The sequence below is a fragment of the Phocoena sinus genome, chromosome 6 (genome assembly GCF_008692025.1).
Source record: "Phocoena sinus isolate mPhoSin1 chromosome 6, mPhoSin1.pri, whole genome shotgun sequence".
Taxonomy (NCBI): Eukaryota; Metazoa; Chordata; class Mammalia; order Artiodactyla; family Phocoenidae; genus Phocoena; species Phocoena sinus.
Window position 1 is genome coordinate 1181640 of NC_045768.1, and position 15610 is coordinate 1197249.

Genomic DNA, 15610 nt, shown 5'->3' on the forward strand with positions numbered 1-15610 from the left:
CTTCCCTTCTCAGGATAAAGGGAAGTCCTCCAACGTCGGCCCGAATCCAACCTTGGGAAAGAAGATGGAGGAACTAGCGGAGCTTCCACACGTAAGCGCACAGGGACGCCCAGCCCGGGGTCCAGCACAGGGGGCTGGGGAGCCAGCCCTGGCCCGTCCACCTGAAGCCACGCCACACAGCCACTGAAACCACGTCCGGGAAAAACGCTCAAACCTCTGGAAATGTTCTGGCTTGGTTTCAAGTAGAAAAAGGTAGACAGGACTTCGGAAATCTCTTGATAGTGGAGGAGACTGAGCCCAGGGAGCAGGGATGGTCCCTCAGTGGGCCTGCTGGTCAGAGTCCGGTGCCGGGCCTGGGCCTGGCTGTGGTGGGGTAGGAGGCTGGACACGTCTCAGGTCCCTGAGCTCTCTCTTTGCAAGCAGTTCAGATACGTTTGACAATTAACTTCCAAAGGTGGACAAGCCCTACCCCTGGTGTTCTGGAATCGCCCCACAGCTGCCCTGGCTGGTATGACCCCCATCCGGTCAGGCCGGTGTGCCCGTCACAGGCCCCCCACTCTCAGGCCCGCCCCTGAGCCCTCACCCCTCCTCCCAACACCCTGTCTCCTCTGCCTCAGGGCCGCCATCACCCACACCAAGCTGTTAGCAGCACATGAGGGCAGGGCGGGAGCGGCCCTGTCGTGGTCACAGACAGCCTGCCACAGGCTTCCGGAGCCCATCTGCCTGCTGCAGAGCCAGGCGGGGACCTGGGTGACCCAGAACCAGTCCTGTCACAGCGTCTCGGAAAAGTCACGTGCATCACGCTACCCCAACCCCCAGGCTGCGGGGGTCACAGAGGCGCATCTGAAGCGCCAGGAACAACCACTGCAGGACAGAGAGGAGCTGGGGCCCCAGGACCAGGAGTCTCAGCCTGGCTGTGCCTCAGAATCGGGGTGGGGGGGGCTTTAAACATGCTCCCCCCACCCACCAAGCAGGCCAAGTCATGCTGGACCCCCTGCAGGAGGGGGCTCGGGTGGGTTTTCTTTGCGGGGCAGGAATGGGCCAACGTCAGCTCAGCCCATCCTGACGATGGCATCCCTGTATCTCTGGAGGCAAGAGACAGGGGGACTGACCCAGCTCAGCCTCGGGTGTAGAGCGTGAGGGCCTTCTCCCCCTCGGGGCCCGGCAAGCTAGACCCTGGAGAAGAAAGTGACCGCTGGACACTCACCCCTGGGAGCCGGGCCTGCAGCCTCGCCGCCACTGGTCCCAGGTTCTTCAGACAGCTTGGGGGCTCTTCCTTCAGCGCCTGTGCATGGAACTACCCTGCGAACCTGGCCCCAGCACCCAACATAAGCCAGCCAGGAAGCCCAAAGTGGTGTCCCATTGCCATACCCTGATTCAACTTCTGGCCATCCCAGGCCCCACCCTCGCAGTGGGCTCTGGAAGCGGCCAGCACCCCAAATTCCCCTCCCCTCCCTGTTTCTCCTTATCTTCCCCAACATCCCCCAACCAGGGCTGCCCCTAGGCTGCCCATCCTGTAAGAGAAGGTCTCCAGGATCTAGGCCATGGGGACGCCCCAGTCCTCTCCTCCCTCAAACCCCCTGGCCTGGGAAGCTTGATAAAGAGAGGAGAAGGGGAGGCCTAATTTGTGAATTTGTGAACGAAAAAGCTCCGTGCCCACTTGCCAGGGCCTGGAGGGGAGGGACACCCGGCCCATGCCCTGTCCTTGGCCTCACACAGGCACCTCCCCAGCCCCAGGCACTTCTGGCTTTCCCAGGGTCTCCTCGGGGGCCCCAGTTGCCCATGGGATATTCCAGGAAGCAGGTGGCACAGGGCTTAGAAGCTTGGGAGGCCTAGCTGCGCTGTCTGTACCGCGGGCTAATGAGAGCACCCAGCTCCTGGGCAGAGGCCCAGGGTACTGGGCACAGCCGGGCAGACCCAGGTAAGACTCCCCTCCTCCCGAGCGCCCTCGGCCAGGGCTGCCCCTTGACGGAAAGCTGAGAACTTGCTCCCAAGCTAGGGCTGGGTGGGCCTTCACTTTCGGCCTGGGGCCTATCGGCAGAGATGCTAGCTCTGATGGAGGGCACACAGGCAATGGCCCCGGAGGAGTGCCTGGCCTGAGGTCCTCAGTCCATCCCCGGGAGACGAAGGGGCTGTGGTGTGCAGAGCCCTGAGACTGTGAGCTGGAGGGAGGTATGGAGGGACTTCGCAACCCCCCTCTTCCTTCTACGGAAAATCTGCTCCTCCAGGCTTCCTGGCTGCCATTCTATAAACATCTCTGCTGTCTCCAGACGCCTCCTCTCCTGGGCACTGACCCCAAGAGAAGTTACCCCAGGCTCTGAGAAGCGCCACCAGCTTCTGGGAGGCGGCAGGCCAGGGTGGCTCCGGTGGCAGCTGCCCGGGGGGCCCGGACCGGCTGTCCCTCCTGTGCTCCCAGCAGCAGCCCAGCTGCCACCAGTGCCCCGCAACAGGTGTGCCAAGGGCGGGCGGGCTGGGGTCAGGTGTGTGATCTGCCCACGACCTGGCAACCCCACTCTGCCCACCTCTCTGGGCCTCCCTGGCAAGGGCTGCTTCTCAGCCAGCCTCTGGGATTTCTGCATTCCTGAGGGCTCTCCTGCCCGGGACCCTTTACCTTGCTAGGTCCCTCTCAGCCGTTAAGGCTCCCCTCTGGTATCACCTACTCCAGGAAGCCTCCCCCCCCCACCCCCCCCCCCCCCACCCCCCCGCAACACAGGGTGGTGCCCGTACCCAGTGCGAGGCTGTAAACTTTGGTTTAGTAGGGTCTATGGCAGGCATTTTGGGCGCCCAGCACTTAACCCGGGCTGGTACAGGATGTCCAAATCTGCCATCGTGGTGGAGAAATAAATCATCTGGAAGGAGCATGTGGGAGGGGCCCAGGGCTGCGTGAGCGCTAGCACGAGGTCTGCTCGGCCCACGGGTGCTTTGCCGGGCTCCTTAGGCTGGAGGCGCCCGAGAAGGGGTAGGACAGTGACCAAGGGGTGTCTAGAGGCGGGTCCTTCCTGGGGGAGCTGCTGCGCAATCCGTCTGGCCAGGCGTCAGGCATTGGCCCCAGGATGCTTCCTTGGGGGCACCCAGAGCCCCCTTCGCAGAGGCTGCGGCCCTGGTGCCACCATCCCTCAGGGTCAAGTGCCCCAACCTTCACAGCCACGGGTGTCTGCGCTCGATCTCTCAGAGGCTTAAAGTTGCGACCACGGGCTCCTAAGATTGGAGCCCCGGGCCAGGGGTGCACCCAGGACTGCCCAGGGCGCGACTTCTCCCAGAGCTCGCCTCCCAGGGTCCCCCAAACGGGACTTCGGCAGCTCCTCCCCACCTGCCGGGGCCCAGCTCCTCGCGGGGCACGGCCTCCCGCAGGCTACCCTTTCCCCACTCGCCCCGCGCCTCCTCCGCTATTGAGATGTAAATCGTTGTCAATCGTCGCCGAGCACGGCTGAGGACAGAGCCGGATCCTTCCGCAGCCACGGACCAAACTTTTGGCCTCCGAAAACTTTCGAACGAGAAGTAGTCCCTAGGGCCGGGCCCCGACCCCGCTCCGCACCGCCGCGGCCCCCAACCCCGGAGGACCCGGGTTCGGGACGCGCGCCCCACCCCCAGGAGGTGCAGGGCTGGTCCAGGCGCGCGGAGGGGCGCGGCCAGCGAGGGGGCGACGGCTGCGGAGGGATCGGCGGGGGCGGGACCCGGGGGCGGGGCCTGCGGGGCGGGGGCGGAGCGCACGGCGGCCTAGCGCCTCACTAGTGCCTCGGCCGTGGGAGGGAGCGCAGGGGTGCGGGGCGCGGGGCGCGGGGCGCGGAGCGCGGGCGCAGCGGAGGAACGATCGCGGGCGCGGAGACGGGCCGGCGAGGTCGCGAGAGCGCAGCGTCGCCCTCCAGCCAGGAAGGAGAGGGCAGTAGCGGGCCGCCACCGCCCGTGGGACAGTCCGGAGCGCGCGTGTGCGCCCGAGCCCCGCCGGCCGGGCGCAGAAGGCCGCCACCGGGCGCAGCGGGCAGCCGGCGGGCAGGCATGCCGCCTCTCCTGGCGCCCCTGCTCTGCCTGGCGCTGCTGCCCGCGCTCGCCGCACGAGGTAGGCGACCGCCCGCCGCGAGCCCGCAACTTTCCGCGCCTTCAGAAACTTTTGGCAGCGCCCTAGGCGCGCGCCCCGGGTGGCTGGGAGCGGGCGGCCGGGGTGGGGAGGGGGACCGGGCGGCCTGGGGCAGGGTAGGGGCCGGAGTCCCGGGCTCGGGGAGAAGGACTGACCCCCCCCTGCTCCGCCTGCCCCATCGGGGCGGACTCACGCGGCTTGCTCCTGGAACCGAGTTTGGGGCCGGGTTTGAAGTCGGGTTTGAAGCCGGGCGTGGGCCTCTGGGGGCCCGGGAGACCCAGTCCTGGGCTCGTCCTTCGCCAGCCGCGCGTGGGGCTCGCCGCCGGGGCGGGCGGACGAGCTGCCTACTACTTTTCGATTTGAATCGAGTCGGTTTTGGTTTCCTGTTGCTTTGGGGCCATTTATCTTTTTTCTTCGCCTCTTGCCCGCGCCGGGGGCGGATGTTGGGGCGTGGAGCGTGGAGCGTGGGGTCCGGGGCGCCGCGCTGGTCTTTACGAAGCCGCACTGCCGGACCCGGCCGCCGGGCGTGGTGGGCAGAGGGGAGTTGGGCGGGCCCGGCGGGCCCGGCCTCCTTCCCGAGTAAGAGAGTTTGCGCGGGGCCGGGGCGAGGGGCGCGGACCCAGGCGTCCCCGGGCTCCTGGCCGCCCCGCCCGCGGTGTCCCCTCCTCACGCCGGGTCGCTGCCCCCATCCCGGCTCACAGTTTGGGGAGGGGAGCGTGTGTGCGGAAGACAGCTGCTACTGGTGGGACTTTCACTTTGTGGAGTTCAAGTTTGGAAACCTTGCGGTGGGGGGGGCGGCGTGTGTGGGGGGTCGGTCATTCCTCTCTCCACTTCACCTCAAGAGGATCTCCGAGGAATCGGATGGTGATTAATTCTTCTCTTCCCCTAAAAGTTGGAGGGAGCATTAGCTCCCCGGTTCCTGAAGTTAGGGTTCGGTGTCACACCCCGCCCCGGCCCCCATGGGGTGCTTAATTACATAGCCCTGGGAAGAGGAAGAGGCGAGAGCTTGATTGGTTGACCCCTTCCAGGGAGTGGGGTCGAATTCCTTCCAAATGGAGCATCTCCATCCCCCTCCCCTGGGTGTGTGTCGGGGTGGGGGGGGCTGCCACTGAAGATACCCGCCCTGGGGAGCTGGTATTGGGTGTCGGTGGAGGCGTGGAGGCGCGGCCCGGTCCCTGGGGTGCAGTCCCGGTGCCCCAGGAGGCGGCCCTGGCGCGACAATGGGCCGCTCTGATTCCTCCGGCCGGCGCTTTGTTGGCGGGAGGGGCAGCGGGCCTTGCAGCTGTCGCATTTTCCCACGAGCGGAGGAGCTGAGTGTGGCCAGGGCTGCCCACCCCCCACTCAGCGCCGCCCCCTCGAAGAACTTGTTTGAACAGCAAGACAGTCCTGGTGGTTGGATAGGGGCCTCAGCCCAGCCAGGGTCCCCAGTGAAGACGGGGTGGGGAGTGAGAACTTCGGGAGCGTGGCCCGGGGTCATCCCAGCTTTCCTCCACTGCTGTCCCCGAGGCGTCTCAGGCCACCCCGCCTCCACTTTGAGCATGACCTAGCCACCTGCCCCCCATCAACGGGCTCCCCCTCCCTCCATTGCTGACCCCAGAACTCTGGGCGGAATGTTAAATCCCCTTGGGGTTCATGGCAGGCTTCCTGGGGCCCCCGGCCCCCAGCAACCACATGACAGGAGGTGAGGGGTGGGCAGTGCCCCTTGAGGTGCTGGCCAGGCTGACGTCTCCCTTTGCCTCCCCCCAGGCCTGCGATGTTCCCAGCCCAGCGAGACCTGCTTGAATGGCGGGAAGTGTGAAGTGTTCCCCAACGGCACCGAGGCCTGTGTGTGAGTATGCGCCCCTGCAGGGACCTGTTGCTTTGTTGGGAGCAGAGCCCCGGCCTCCTGCAGCGGGCCAGCAGGGACAGAACACTGGGCCATTGTCTTCTGGAGGCGGCCCAGAGGCTGGGCGGGTCACGTGCTGGTTTTATTGGACAAAGTCTGGCAATTACCTAATCACCAGCAATTATGCTGCGTGCGGAGCTGGCCTGGCCCGTAGAGGATGGAGCGCTCCTTTGTGGGCCACCTCAGGCTCCCGGGGAGCTAGGTGGGAATCGCTGGCACCCCATTTCTTTCCGAAGTCCCTGAGAAATAATTTGACCTGCCGGGGAGGCTCTGGAGCATCTGTAGAGAGGCCCAGCCCTCACCGCCCTGCCAACCGCCCTGCCAACCGGGGGGTACCTCTTCTGGGCAGGTGAGCGCCTCCTGGGCAGGTGATGCCTCTCAGCAGGAAACTGACAATTTCAAAGCCAAACCCACCCTTCCCAGCCCTCTGCCTTCCCGGCCTGCTTCTCTCTGGCCTCAGGTGAGGTTGGGGAAGGGAAGTTGGAACTCGTCTTGTTGGCTGTGCCCACCTCCGTTGGGTGTGGAGGTGGGAGTGTCTGCCAGAAACTTGGTTTCTGTCCTGGCATCTGCAGCTCTGGCCTCCTAACCGGCTGGCCCTTCACCTTCCCAGCCTTGGGTCCTCAGCTGTGAACTGAGGTCTGTGATCGGGTAATCTGGTTAGAATCTACTGCCTGGCCGCCTGCCTCTGAGTACCAGTCAGCCTTAGGGAAGTTTTTCTGCTGTGGCTGATGCCCTTCAACTTGAGTTCGTCCCTGATGGGAATAATGAGGAGGTGCTTGATGGCTGGAGAAACGCCCCCCTCCCCAGGCTGCCCAAGTGGCGCGCCCTCATTCCAACTGCTGAGGACCCATTCCCTTGACAACCCCCAGCCCGGGCTCACTGCTGCCCTGCCAGTGGGCAAGCAGCCCCTCCTTCTACTGCCTCCCACCCTCCCCAGACTGAAGCCAATTAAGCAGGTCTGTGAGCAGTTTAATGGACAAAGTGCATTGTGTCTTTGTCAGACGCTAATGAATGCGGCACTACTTTTTTTTTTTTTTTTTTTTTTTTTTTGCTTTTTGGGGCCTTTTTCTCCTGCAGAAGCCTCACCGACGCTTGATGCCCTAAATCTTGTTTCCTTTCATTCAGAGACCGACAGCTGGGATTCAGTGGAAATGCAGTGGCTATTGTTGGGGAGGTGGATTAATGCTGGGTGATTAATTATGCGTGGCTTCCCAGAATGCAGACTCCTTCCCTGCCGCCCCTCGAGCTCCTGTATAGGGGCGGGGGGCAGCCTCCGCGTTTCTGCAGAGGGCTTTGGGAGGGTGGGGGGCAGTGCTGTGCTGAGGAAAGTGGGAGCAGTCTCTTCTTGTCTGATCGGGGAGCCCGGACCGCCCGGGGCCTCCCTGGGCCAAAGCTCCAGCCGAGTGTTGCCTGGGCGGGGAAGGGGGTGCCTCGGGGTACACGCTGCTGCGGCTTACTCGCTGGCCTCAGGGTGAGGCACTTCAAGGGGATGGGGGTGTGCTCTCCCACTCTCCAAGCCTGGGCACTTTGGGAGTCCTGCCTCCCAAGACGGCCAGGGATCAGGGCTGTGGTGCCGGCCTTTCTCCTCCCTTGGGCCTGGCGCCCCGCCCCCCCTTGGCGGGAAGCCTGCCTGTCTGGCCTGGCACCCGGCCGGGCTCGGCACACAGAGACCCCATTGTGCACACCCCACAGAGCCACTTGGAAGGTGAACGGAAGCGCCGTCCTCGGAGGCCGCACCACTGGGCATCCCGGGTGGGAGGCAAGGGTATCAGAGCCGCGACCGGCTGGCCGGTCCCGGCTCTGCAGAGGCATGGGTCCAGGCTCACTGGGCAGTTTGGCGGGCGCTGCGGTCACCCCGGGGCCTGTGCCTTCCCGCTCTTGCCCATCACCCACCGTTGCGCAGAGGCCCCGGGAGGTCTGCTCGTGGGGGAGGCCCTGCTCTCCTAGCTGAGGGGGAGCCACTTTCTTTCCTCAGAGGTGTCAGGGTGCAGGCTTCTGGGGCCCCGCTGACCTGGCTGCGAGTTCCAGCTCGGCAGCATCCAGCAGGACCCTCAGAAAGTTCCTAGACTTTCTTGTTGACTTGCTGGCTCCCGCATGGCCAGGGCGTGGGAAACGGTGGTGTCATTGCGCCAGGCGCGTTAATAGCAGGTGACTCATGTGTTTCCACCCCGAAGAGAAGGAACCTTCCCCGAAGCTGCCAGTCAGGTGTCTGCAGGGCTCAGGGTGGGAAAAAGAGGTTCGTGTTGGTGTGAAGGCCCTCCGGGAGGTCACAGAGAGCCCGTGCCGGGCTGGCCAGTGGCCGCGGCGGGAAGGCTGCGTGTCCCCATGGGCGGAGTGCTGTCTCTGGACGGTGGCTGTGTGTGGTGGCCCGGGGGGGCAGGCTAAGGCGGGTCTTTGCGAGCCTCTGCGTATCTCCAGCCTCCGTGCCGCCCCATCAGTGCTGAGGAGATACCGAAGTGGGCTCCCCCTCTTTCCTTTTGATTGGGGTGGCGGGCAGTGTGGGAAGGCCTCTGGGGGCTGCCATCTGTGGGGTGAGCGTGCGTTTTCTGTCTGAAAGGCTTGTTGGTGGGGGGGTGCTGCCCGGTGCTGGGCTGGGAGCTGAGGCCCCAGGATGGCTCAGACGCTCTCCCTGCCTGCGAGAAAGTCAGAATTTTACCGGGACGTCTTCCAGGTGATCGCAGAAGTGGGGTGCACCGTCGTCGCACCCAGAGTACCTGGGAGGGAAGTCCGGCCAGCCAGTGTGTGGTGGCCCTCAGCTTTGGCCGATCCTGTATTTGAGGCCTGGCTTTGCTGCCCAGTGGCTTTGTGACCTCAGGTCATCGGGTCACCTGGATCCAGATCCCCCCCGCTCCCGCCCAGTCCGTCATTCGGGGCTGACCCACGATTGATCTCTTGGTGATGCATAAGGTTGCGTAAGAGGGGCACGCAGCAGGCACCGGGCCAGGGTCCGTTTCCTCCCTGTCTTCTCCTTTTGAGTTGATGCTGCTGGTTTCAGGATCCTCATTTGAGAGTGTTTAGTTGGCTGACGAGTCAACTCAGAGAGCACGAAAGGTGCAGCCTGCTGGGCCCGAGCGGCGTGCTGCCTGGGAGGCGCCGGCCAATCGGGAGACTTCATCGCCCACGATGGCTCCTGTCGGTGCCTCGTCCTTGTTTGCTTCTGCGGTTCTGCGCGCCTGTCGCGTGCTGGGCTCTGTTCTGGACTTGGGCACCGCGGGCTCGGGGCAGACACAGCCCCTGCCCTTGTGGAGCCCACTTTCCGGTGTGGGGGCAGGAGAGGCAGCACGAACACGTGATGTGTCAGGTGGAGGCGAGCGCGGTGGGCGGGGCTCGGAGCAACCCCGTAACCACGGGGTCGGGCATGTAACGGAGCACGGAGAAGGTGGCACTCGGGCCCAGCACCACAGCGCAGAGTGGAGCCCAGCCCTAGCTCTTTCTCCAAGAGCGTGTGTTCCTAACCACTGCCGCATCCTGCCTGCACTGCCCCGGGCCCTCGCTGGCCATTCTGTGAGGAAGCAGGGCGGGGACGGCAACTTCCCTTAAAAGAGGAGGTTCAGAGGGTCGGGTGGAAGTGACTCGGCCGCCCGGCTGCAGAGGGATGGAACGTTCTGCGTCTCTGTCACCTGGTCCGACTGTTTCCAGTGAGTCACCTGCGGGCCTTGGGCGAGGCGTGGGGTGGGGGTGGGGGGAACAGGTTAATTCTCATCCTCACTCCTAGGCTGAGAGCAAACAAGGTCTGTACAGGACTTCCTCTGTTGACACAGAGCCCGGGCTCCAAGGACGCAGGGTTAGAAAAACACACGGCAAACGCACAGCGTCAGCTAGAAAGCTTCACCTCCTGCCTCTGACTGCACGGGGACATCCAGGGACACGCGATCTCTGCAGGGAGGTGCCTTCTGGGGCCTGGCCCTGCCTCTGTACAGCAGCCAACGTTTTTCCCATTGAGAAAATAATAGTGACGTGTTTTAACAAAGAGAAAAAAGGAAAACTGTGCCCTCAGCTGGAAGAGAGTGGGGCAGGGCGGATAGCTGATGGAGAAGCTCTTCATCAGGACAGCTGAGTGGGGTCTGGGTGGCGGGGGGCGTGGGCTGGGTGCTGGGACCCCGGGAAGCTGGAGTGGAGGGCCAGGGGGGCAGGTCCAGAGGGCGTCGCGGCTCCACTCCCCGAGTGCTGGGTGGCGGTCCGAAGGTCCCAGGAGAAGTGGGACTGGCTGTCTTCCTCATTGACTGTGACCCTGGTGGGTGGCCACGGCTGTCGCTGGCAGGTGGGGCCCACTGGGCAGTGCCGGGCTGGGCTGAGGGGCTGCGCCCTCCTGGGGTGGGGAGGGCACCTTTCCTGCTTCGTGTCTTGTCTGTAAGTAGTGAAAGGATGTGGCTCTACAGAGCTGATTGAGCGCCCTGATTGCTTTTCTCAAGAACGTAATGATGAGGCCCCCACACACGGACAGCCGCTCTTACCCGGCCTCAGAAAACCCCCGGCAGACTTTTCTTCTCCAGGCTCATACCCCCTTGGGGTGGTGGCCAGCTCTGCTTTTCTCTAAACCCCCAGTTTCCCCAGGTGGGGAAAACTGAGGCTGAGAGATGAAGAGGCTGGGAAAGGGAGTGGGGATCTGAGGCCAGCTTGCATCAGCTTTTGCCTTCAGGTACAAAAGCTGGCATATCCAGAACTTCTCAGACTCTTTCCGGAGGCTTTAATGAGTGACTGGCTTCGGGGCATCGTGACTGTGGGTCAGGATGTGTTTGACGGTCCCGAAGCTCCCGGCGGGGCTGTCTCTGGTGGGCCCCACCTCATGCCCCGCCACAGACAATCTGGCAGATACAGAGCCAGCTGGCTCTGGTTTGCTGTGCCCCTTCGGACTTGCGTCTCCTTTCTGGGCCCCAGGTTCCTCCTCTGTACGTGAGGGTGTGGGGTTAGGTGGCCCCTGGAGCTCCCTTCCAACTGCATCCCCGCAGGACCCTGGGATGTGCCTGTAGATGCCCGGATGGTGGCAGTGGGCAGCAGCGTGGTGGGAGAGAGGTGGAGAGGTGCCCAGGAGTCAGACCTGGCTGTGCCGCTGGGCAGCTTCTGCCGGTCTGGGGCCAGCTCTGGGCTCTGGTGTCCTTACCGCCTGGCCCGCTGGGCTGGGGACACACCCACTAGAGAGGGAGCAGTGATTGACAGGTACTGCAGAGGAGGGGCTGGCAGGCAGAGGAAGGCCCTTTGCCAGAGTGGCTTCTGTTGGCTTCTCCCTGGGCATCTCCTTTCTCGAGGCCTTGCCACCCTCCCCGACTCTGCTCTCTGAGAGCACGGGGAGCTGACGACTAGATTGGGGGGGATCGATATTTGCTTTTAAGTGGTCAGTTGCACGTATCCTAAGTTTTATGACTTTAGCTGTTTAAAGTGTACATTTCAGTGGCATTCAGTACATTCACAAGGTTGTGGAACCATCGCCCGTATCTAGTTCCAGAGCTTTTTCATCACCCGGCACAAAATCCCATACCCATTAAACAGGCACTCGCCTTCCTCCTCCCCGCCAGCCCCTGGCGGGCACTCATCTGCTGCCTGTCTCTGGCGTTACCAGTTCTGGACGTTTCACACGCACGGAATCATGCCTCTCCTCTCTCTGACCCGTCTTCGTTCACTCAGTGTGCGTGTCCATGCCTCGCTCCTCTGGGCGCTGGACCTGACCTGCCTGAGACTGTCAGGGACTGGCTGGCGGGGGGCACCAGCACCCTAGTCCGTGTGTGGTCTCGGACAGAAGTCCAGAGGGGGTGGGTGTTGGGGGTGGTGGACGTGCGGAAGGCTTCCTGGAGGAGTTGGTTCTCATTTCCGTGCCCGTGTGGCCGCGCGCCTGGCAGCCGCGGAGCCCCCTCGAGTGGGGCCCGGCACGTATCGGGTGTATTCGTTAGGGTGGCCCAGCGTGCCCACGGTGCCAGCCTGCTCAGGGCTCCACATCAGCTTGCGGCCTCGGCTTCTGCCCCTGGGCCTTGGCTGGCGCAGGCTGCGCGCCAGCGGGCCCAGAGGAGAGGCACCAGGACTCCAGGGCCAGCGCCCCACCTGCCCAGCGTCAGCGTCAGGAATGCGAGGGGAAAGCGGACTTTTATTGAGCACTTACTAGGTGCTGGGGCTGGGCTGGGTGGGCGAGGCAGACGCAGGCCCGGCCTGTGCAGGAGAAGGAGACTCGTTGTTTCAGAGCCAGACTTCAGGGCAGACGCCTTAACTGCTTGTGGTGCGAGGCCAGTGCTGTGGGCACACCCCGCCCGGGTGCCCCAGGCCTGCCGCGGCCTCGGAGTGAGTCCACCGCGGAGACAGCGGGCAGATGGGCTGGGACAGGTCAGCAGGCAATGCAACCGCAGGCAGGAGAAGCAGCTAGGGGCAGCGGCGGGCGGTAAGGCTTTGGATGTGAGACCCTCGGCCCCTGCCCACGTCATCTGCCTGCTTCCCGGCCTCTCCCTGGGGTGGGAGCACATCCTTTCCTGGACCCTCAGGGTCAGCTCAGAGTCACTGGGTGTACCCCTAGCAGGAGGCACTCAGCCTTGTGTGAGAGGAGAGAGGGCCAGGGGTCTGGCCCTTCGCTCTTAGCCACAGATGGGTCCCCTCCAAGTGGCCCTCGGGGCTCAGGGAGGCTCCGTGTTTCCTCCAGGGCACCAGAGGGGCCCGCAGGCCCTTGAGAAAGTGGCCCTCCTATGGTGTTAGCATCATCCCAGCGGGGAGGGTCGAGCTGGTCCCCGCGTCACAGGTGGGGGTTAGCTCTCTGTGCATCTCTGGGACGCACGGAACTACGGGAACAGAACCCCTTCCCAGGGTTTCACCACTGAGTGGTCCCTTCTTGCTGAGGGTCTCCTCCCGCCCCGCACCCTCTGCCCCTGCGATGGAAGCATTCTGGGAAAGGGGGCCCTCGACCTCGCCGTCCACTCCCCCAGGCTCGGGGGCAGGGGTCATCATCCCGTCGTCCACACTGTGGAGTGTATTAGGTCAAGCACTGCCTGCTCCCCGCTCCCTTCCTGACACCGAGCTGCTGCCTTGAGTGGGCACCCATCACATGGGGTGTGGACACCTCCAGAGGGCCCGGCCTCTCCTTCCAGGCAGCGCGCCCCACTCGGCGGCTCAGGCCTCCCGGGGACCCCTGCCACGTGCTGCACTGGGGGGTCTTGGGCTCTCCTGGGCTGGGGCTGGGGGCCGTCTTTGGAGGTCTGACCTGGAGCCTCTCTCCGCCTGAGCGATGGCGGCGGCCCTCTGGGGCCCTCACGGTTTCCTGGAAGGAGTGCCCAGGGTCCTGGCTCCCAGCGGGCCTTGATGGGGGCGGGGGATGCCCTGGGGAGGCCTCACCTCCAACGCCTACACGGCGGTTCCCAGCCCTGAGAGTCTCTTGGGCGGGCCGCCAGCCCCCGCCAGCCTTCACCTGGGAGTCCTTGCGGGGCGGGTGCCGGGCACAAATGCTGCTCCAGAACCTGCGTCCACAGAGCCCACCCCCACCCCACGGCTGCCCGGGGACAGGTGGGTGCCGGGTGGGAGCCGCTCTCAGCGGCAGTAGGCCAGGCCCAGGCCCAGCTCTGTTGTCGGGACTTTCGCCAAAGAAACGGCCGCGATGTGACCCTGCCGCGCGCAGCCTGGCCTGGCTCCGTGAGGTGGGAGCCTCGTCCCCGCCCGTCCCGCCTGCTCCGTCTGTCACCGGGCCGGGTGTCAGTCGTGTGTCTCTGAAGGGCTTGAATTGGTTGCTCTTCTCAGCTGGGTAAACGGTCCCTCGTCCCTCTGTTGACACTGTGATTTGCTGAACAAACTCTCGCCGCACAGGTGGCACGAAAGGCCAGCCTCACCCAGCCCAGCCGAGGGCTCGTGCAGGCGGGTCCCGCGTCGTCACACGGACCTTAGTGTGAGGGCGGTGGGCCTGGGAGAGGGAGGGGCTGAGGGTCTGATACTCGCTGGATGGGGGACAGACAGCTGGAGGCTGGGAAGAGCCCCGGCTCTGGGCCTGGTGCCAAGGTGCCGCTCGGGCCCGGGGCCGTCCCCTTCTCCGGGGATCCCTCCCGGCCTCCCGCCTCCTTCACCCCAAGATCATGGGCCAGCACGCGTCACAGCCGAGCGGCGGCCCCTCTGCCGGGCCCCGGGGAGGCCCCCGGCCCCGTTTCAGCATCGGCCAGCCTGCTGGGCCCCAGAAGCTGCCGGGAGGTCGTGGCGCTGCCCTGGACCCTGGCCGCCTCGGCAGATCGTCGAGGGCCCACGGGGGACGCGCGTGCGAGGAGGTGGGCGGCAGCCTCTGGGAAGATCTGTCAGCAGCCCAGCAGCAGGACCTGGGGCACGGGGACCTGCCTCCCACCATTTCCTCTCTGTTTCGGTTGTTGAGAAGCGGAAACTTCACGGTTACTGGAAATGAGAGGTTTGGGGGAGAAGCCAGAGTTTTGAGTACGTGTGTTTTTCCCTGAGAGCTTTTCAGTAAGAGCGATGCTGCGCTAAAGGCCGGGCTAAGGCGGGGACAGGCGGGGGCCTGGCCACACTTCCGCCCCTTGGGGCCTCCGTCTCCCGTCCATCCGGAGGGCTGGGCGAGGTGACTACCTCTGGGCCTTCTGGGTCAGCCGAGGGTCTCATCACCCCGCTCCCCAGGCCGGTACCGGCTCCTAGGGGGCGGCCCCAAAGGGCGGGGCTCCCCTCACTTCCTCCTCCGGGGTCAGGATGAGGGTGGCCCCAAGGCTGTCTGGTTGAGAGCCAGACGGGGGAGGCCAGACAGGGCTGTGTGTCCCGGCATCCACCATGGCAGGGGCCCAGACCATGGTGGCATCCTCCCGGGTGGTCTGGGGTCCAGGGCCGGCACAGCATAGGCACTTGGCAGGCATGTGGCGTGCGCGCCTGGTTGAGGGCTGGAGCCGTGGGCGCGGAGCAGGGAGTGGAGGCAGGTGGGCAGATCCAGGTTTCGGGAAGGCCCGGCTTGCAAGACACAGGGAGGCTCGGTCTGAGCCGGTTGCCCAGCACTGGGCTTCCCCCGTCCCAGCACGCTGCTCCCACCTGGCCGGGCCGGGCTGGGCTGGTGCGGCCACATCCGTAGCACGGCCTGTGCTGGGCTGTGTGACCTTGGGCTGCTCACTCACCTCTCTGAGCTCCCCTATGAGAAGTATCACGGATCGGTCCCACGTGGTGGTCCCGTGGATTGATCCCAATGGGACGCGTCGGCTTAGCTTTACTCCACACTGGAGCTCGTTCCTGATACTCTGAGGCCTCGTCCAGAAAGCTCTCCCAGAGACCAGCCGAGCTCAGGATTTGGGCGAGGTCACACAAGGGCAGAAGGTCATGCCCCACCCAAGAACCTACTGCTTTCCCCACAGGGAAGAGCCCCCCCAGACGGTCCTAGACCCACACCAACTGGCCCAGGATGCCCAGGTGGCCCCAGGGTGTGACAGTACAGGCCTGTCCCACGCAGGCCTGGGTGCAGCTGGCAGGATTCTATCTTCTGGTGTTTCCTGTGCACCCCGGTGCCTTGGGGACTGTGCTGGGCCTGGGGTGAGAGCAAGGGCTATAAGTGGATGGCCAGGGGTACCATGGGCCCGTGTGCAAGCCTGGGGGGGGCACGGGATCCTGGGGGGCACGAGAGCCTGGTGGTCTGCCTTGGGTGGGGTGGGTGGCGGTGGGCAGGTGGCCTGCCTGAGCTGGGAGAAGGGTCCAGAGCGAGGGGCGCTGGTGGT

General features: G+C 64.7%; 1 protein-coding gene across 1 annotated transcript in view; it reads left to right on the forward strand.

Moving 5' to 3' along the window:
* The first annotated feature begins 3780 nt into the window (after positions 1-3780).
* The window catches only part of NOTCH1 (notch receptor 1), a 46821-nt gene continuing 34991 nt past the window's right edge, over positions 3781-15610 (forward strand). The window contains exons 1-2 of the mRNA XM_032634252.1: positions 3781-4057; positions 5822-5903. Of these exons, the coding sequence (XP_032490143.1) occupies positions 3997-4057; positions 5822-5903 (143 nt within the window). The 5' untranslated portion in view covers positions 3781-3996. The remainder of the gene's footprint in view (positions 4058-5821; positions 5904-15610) is intronic.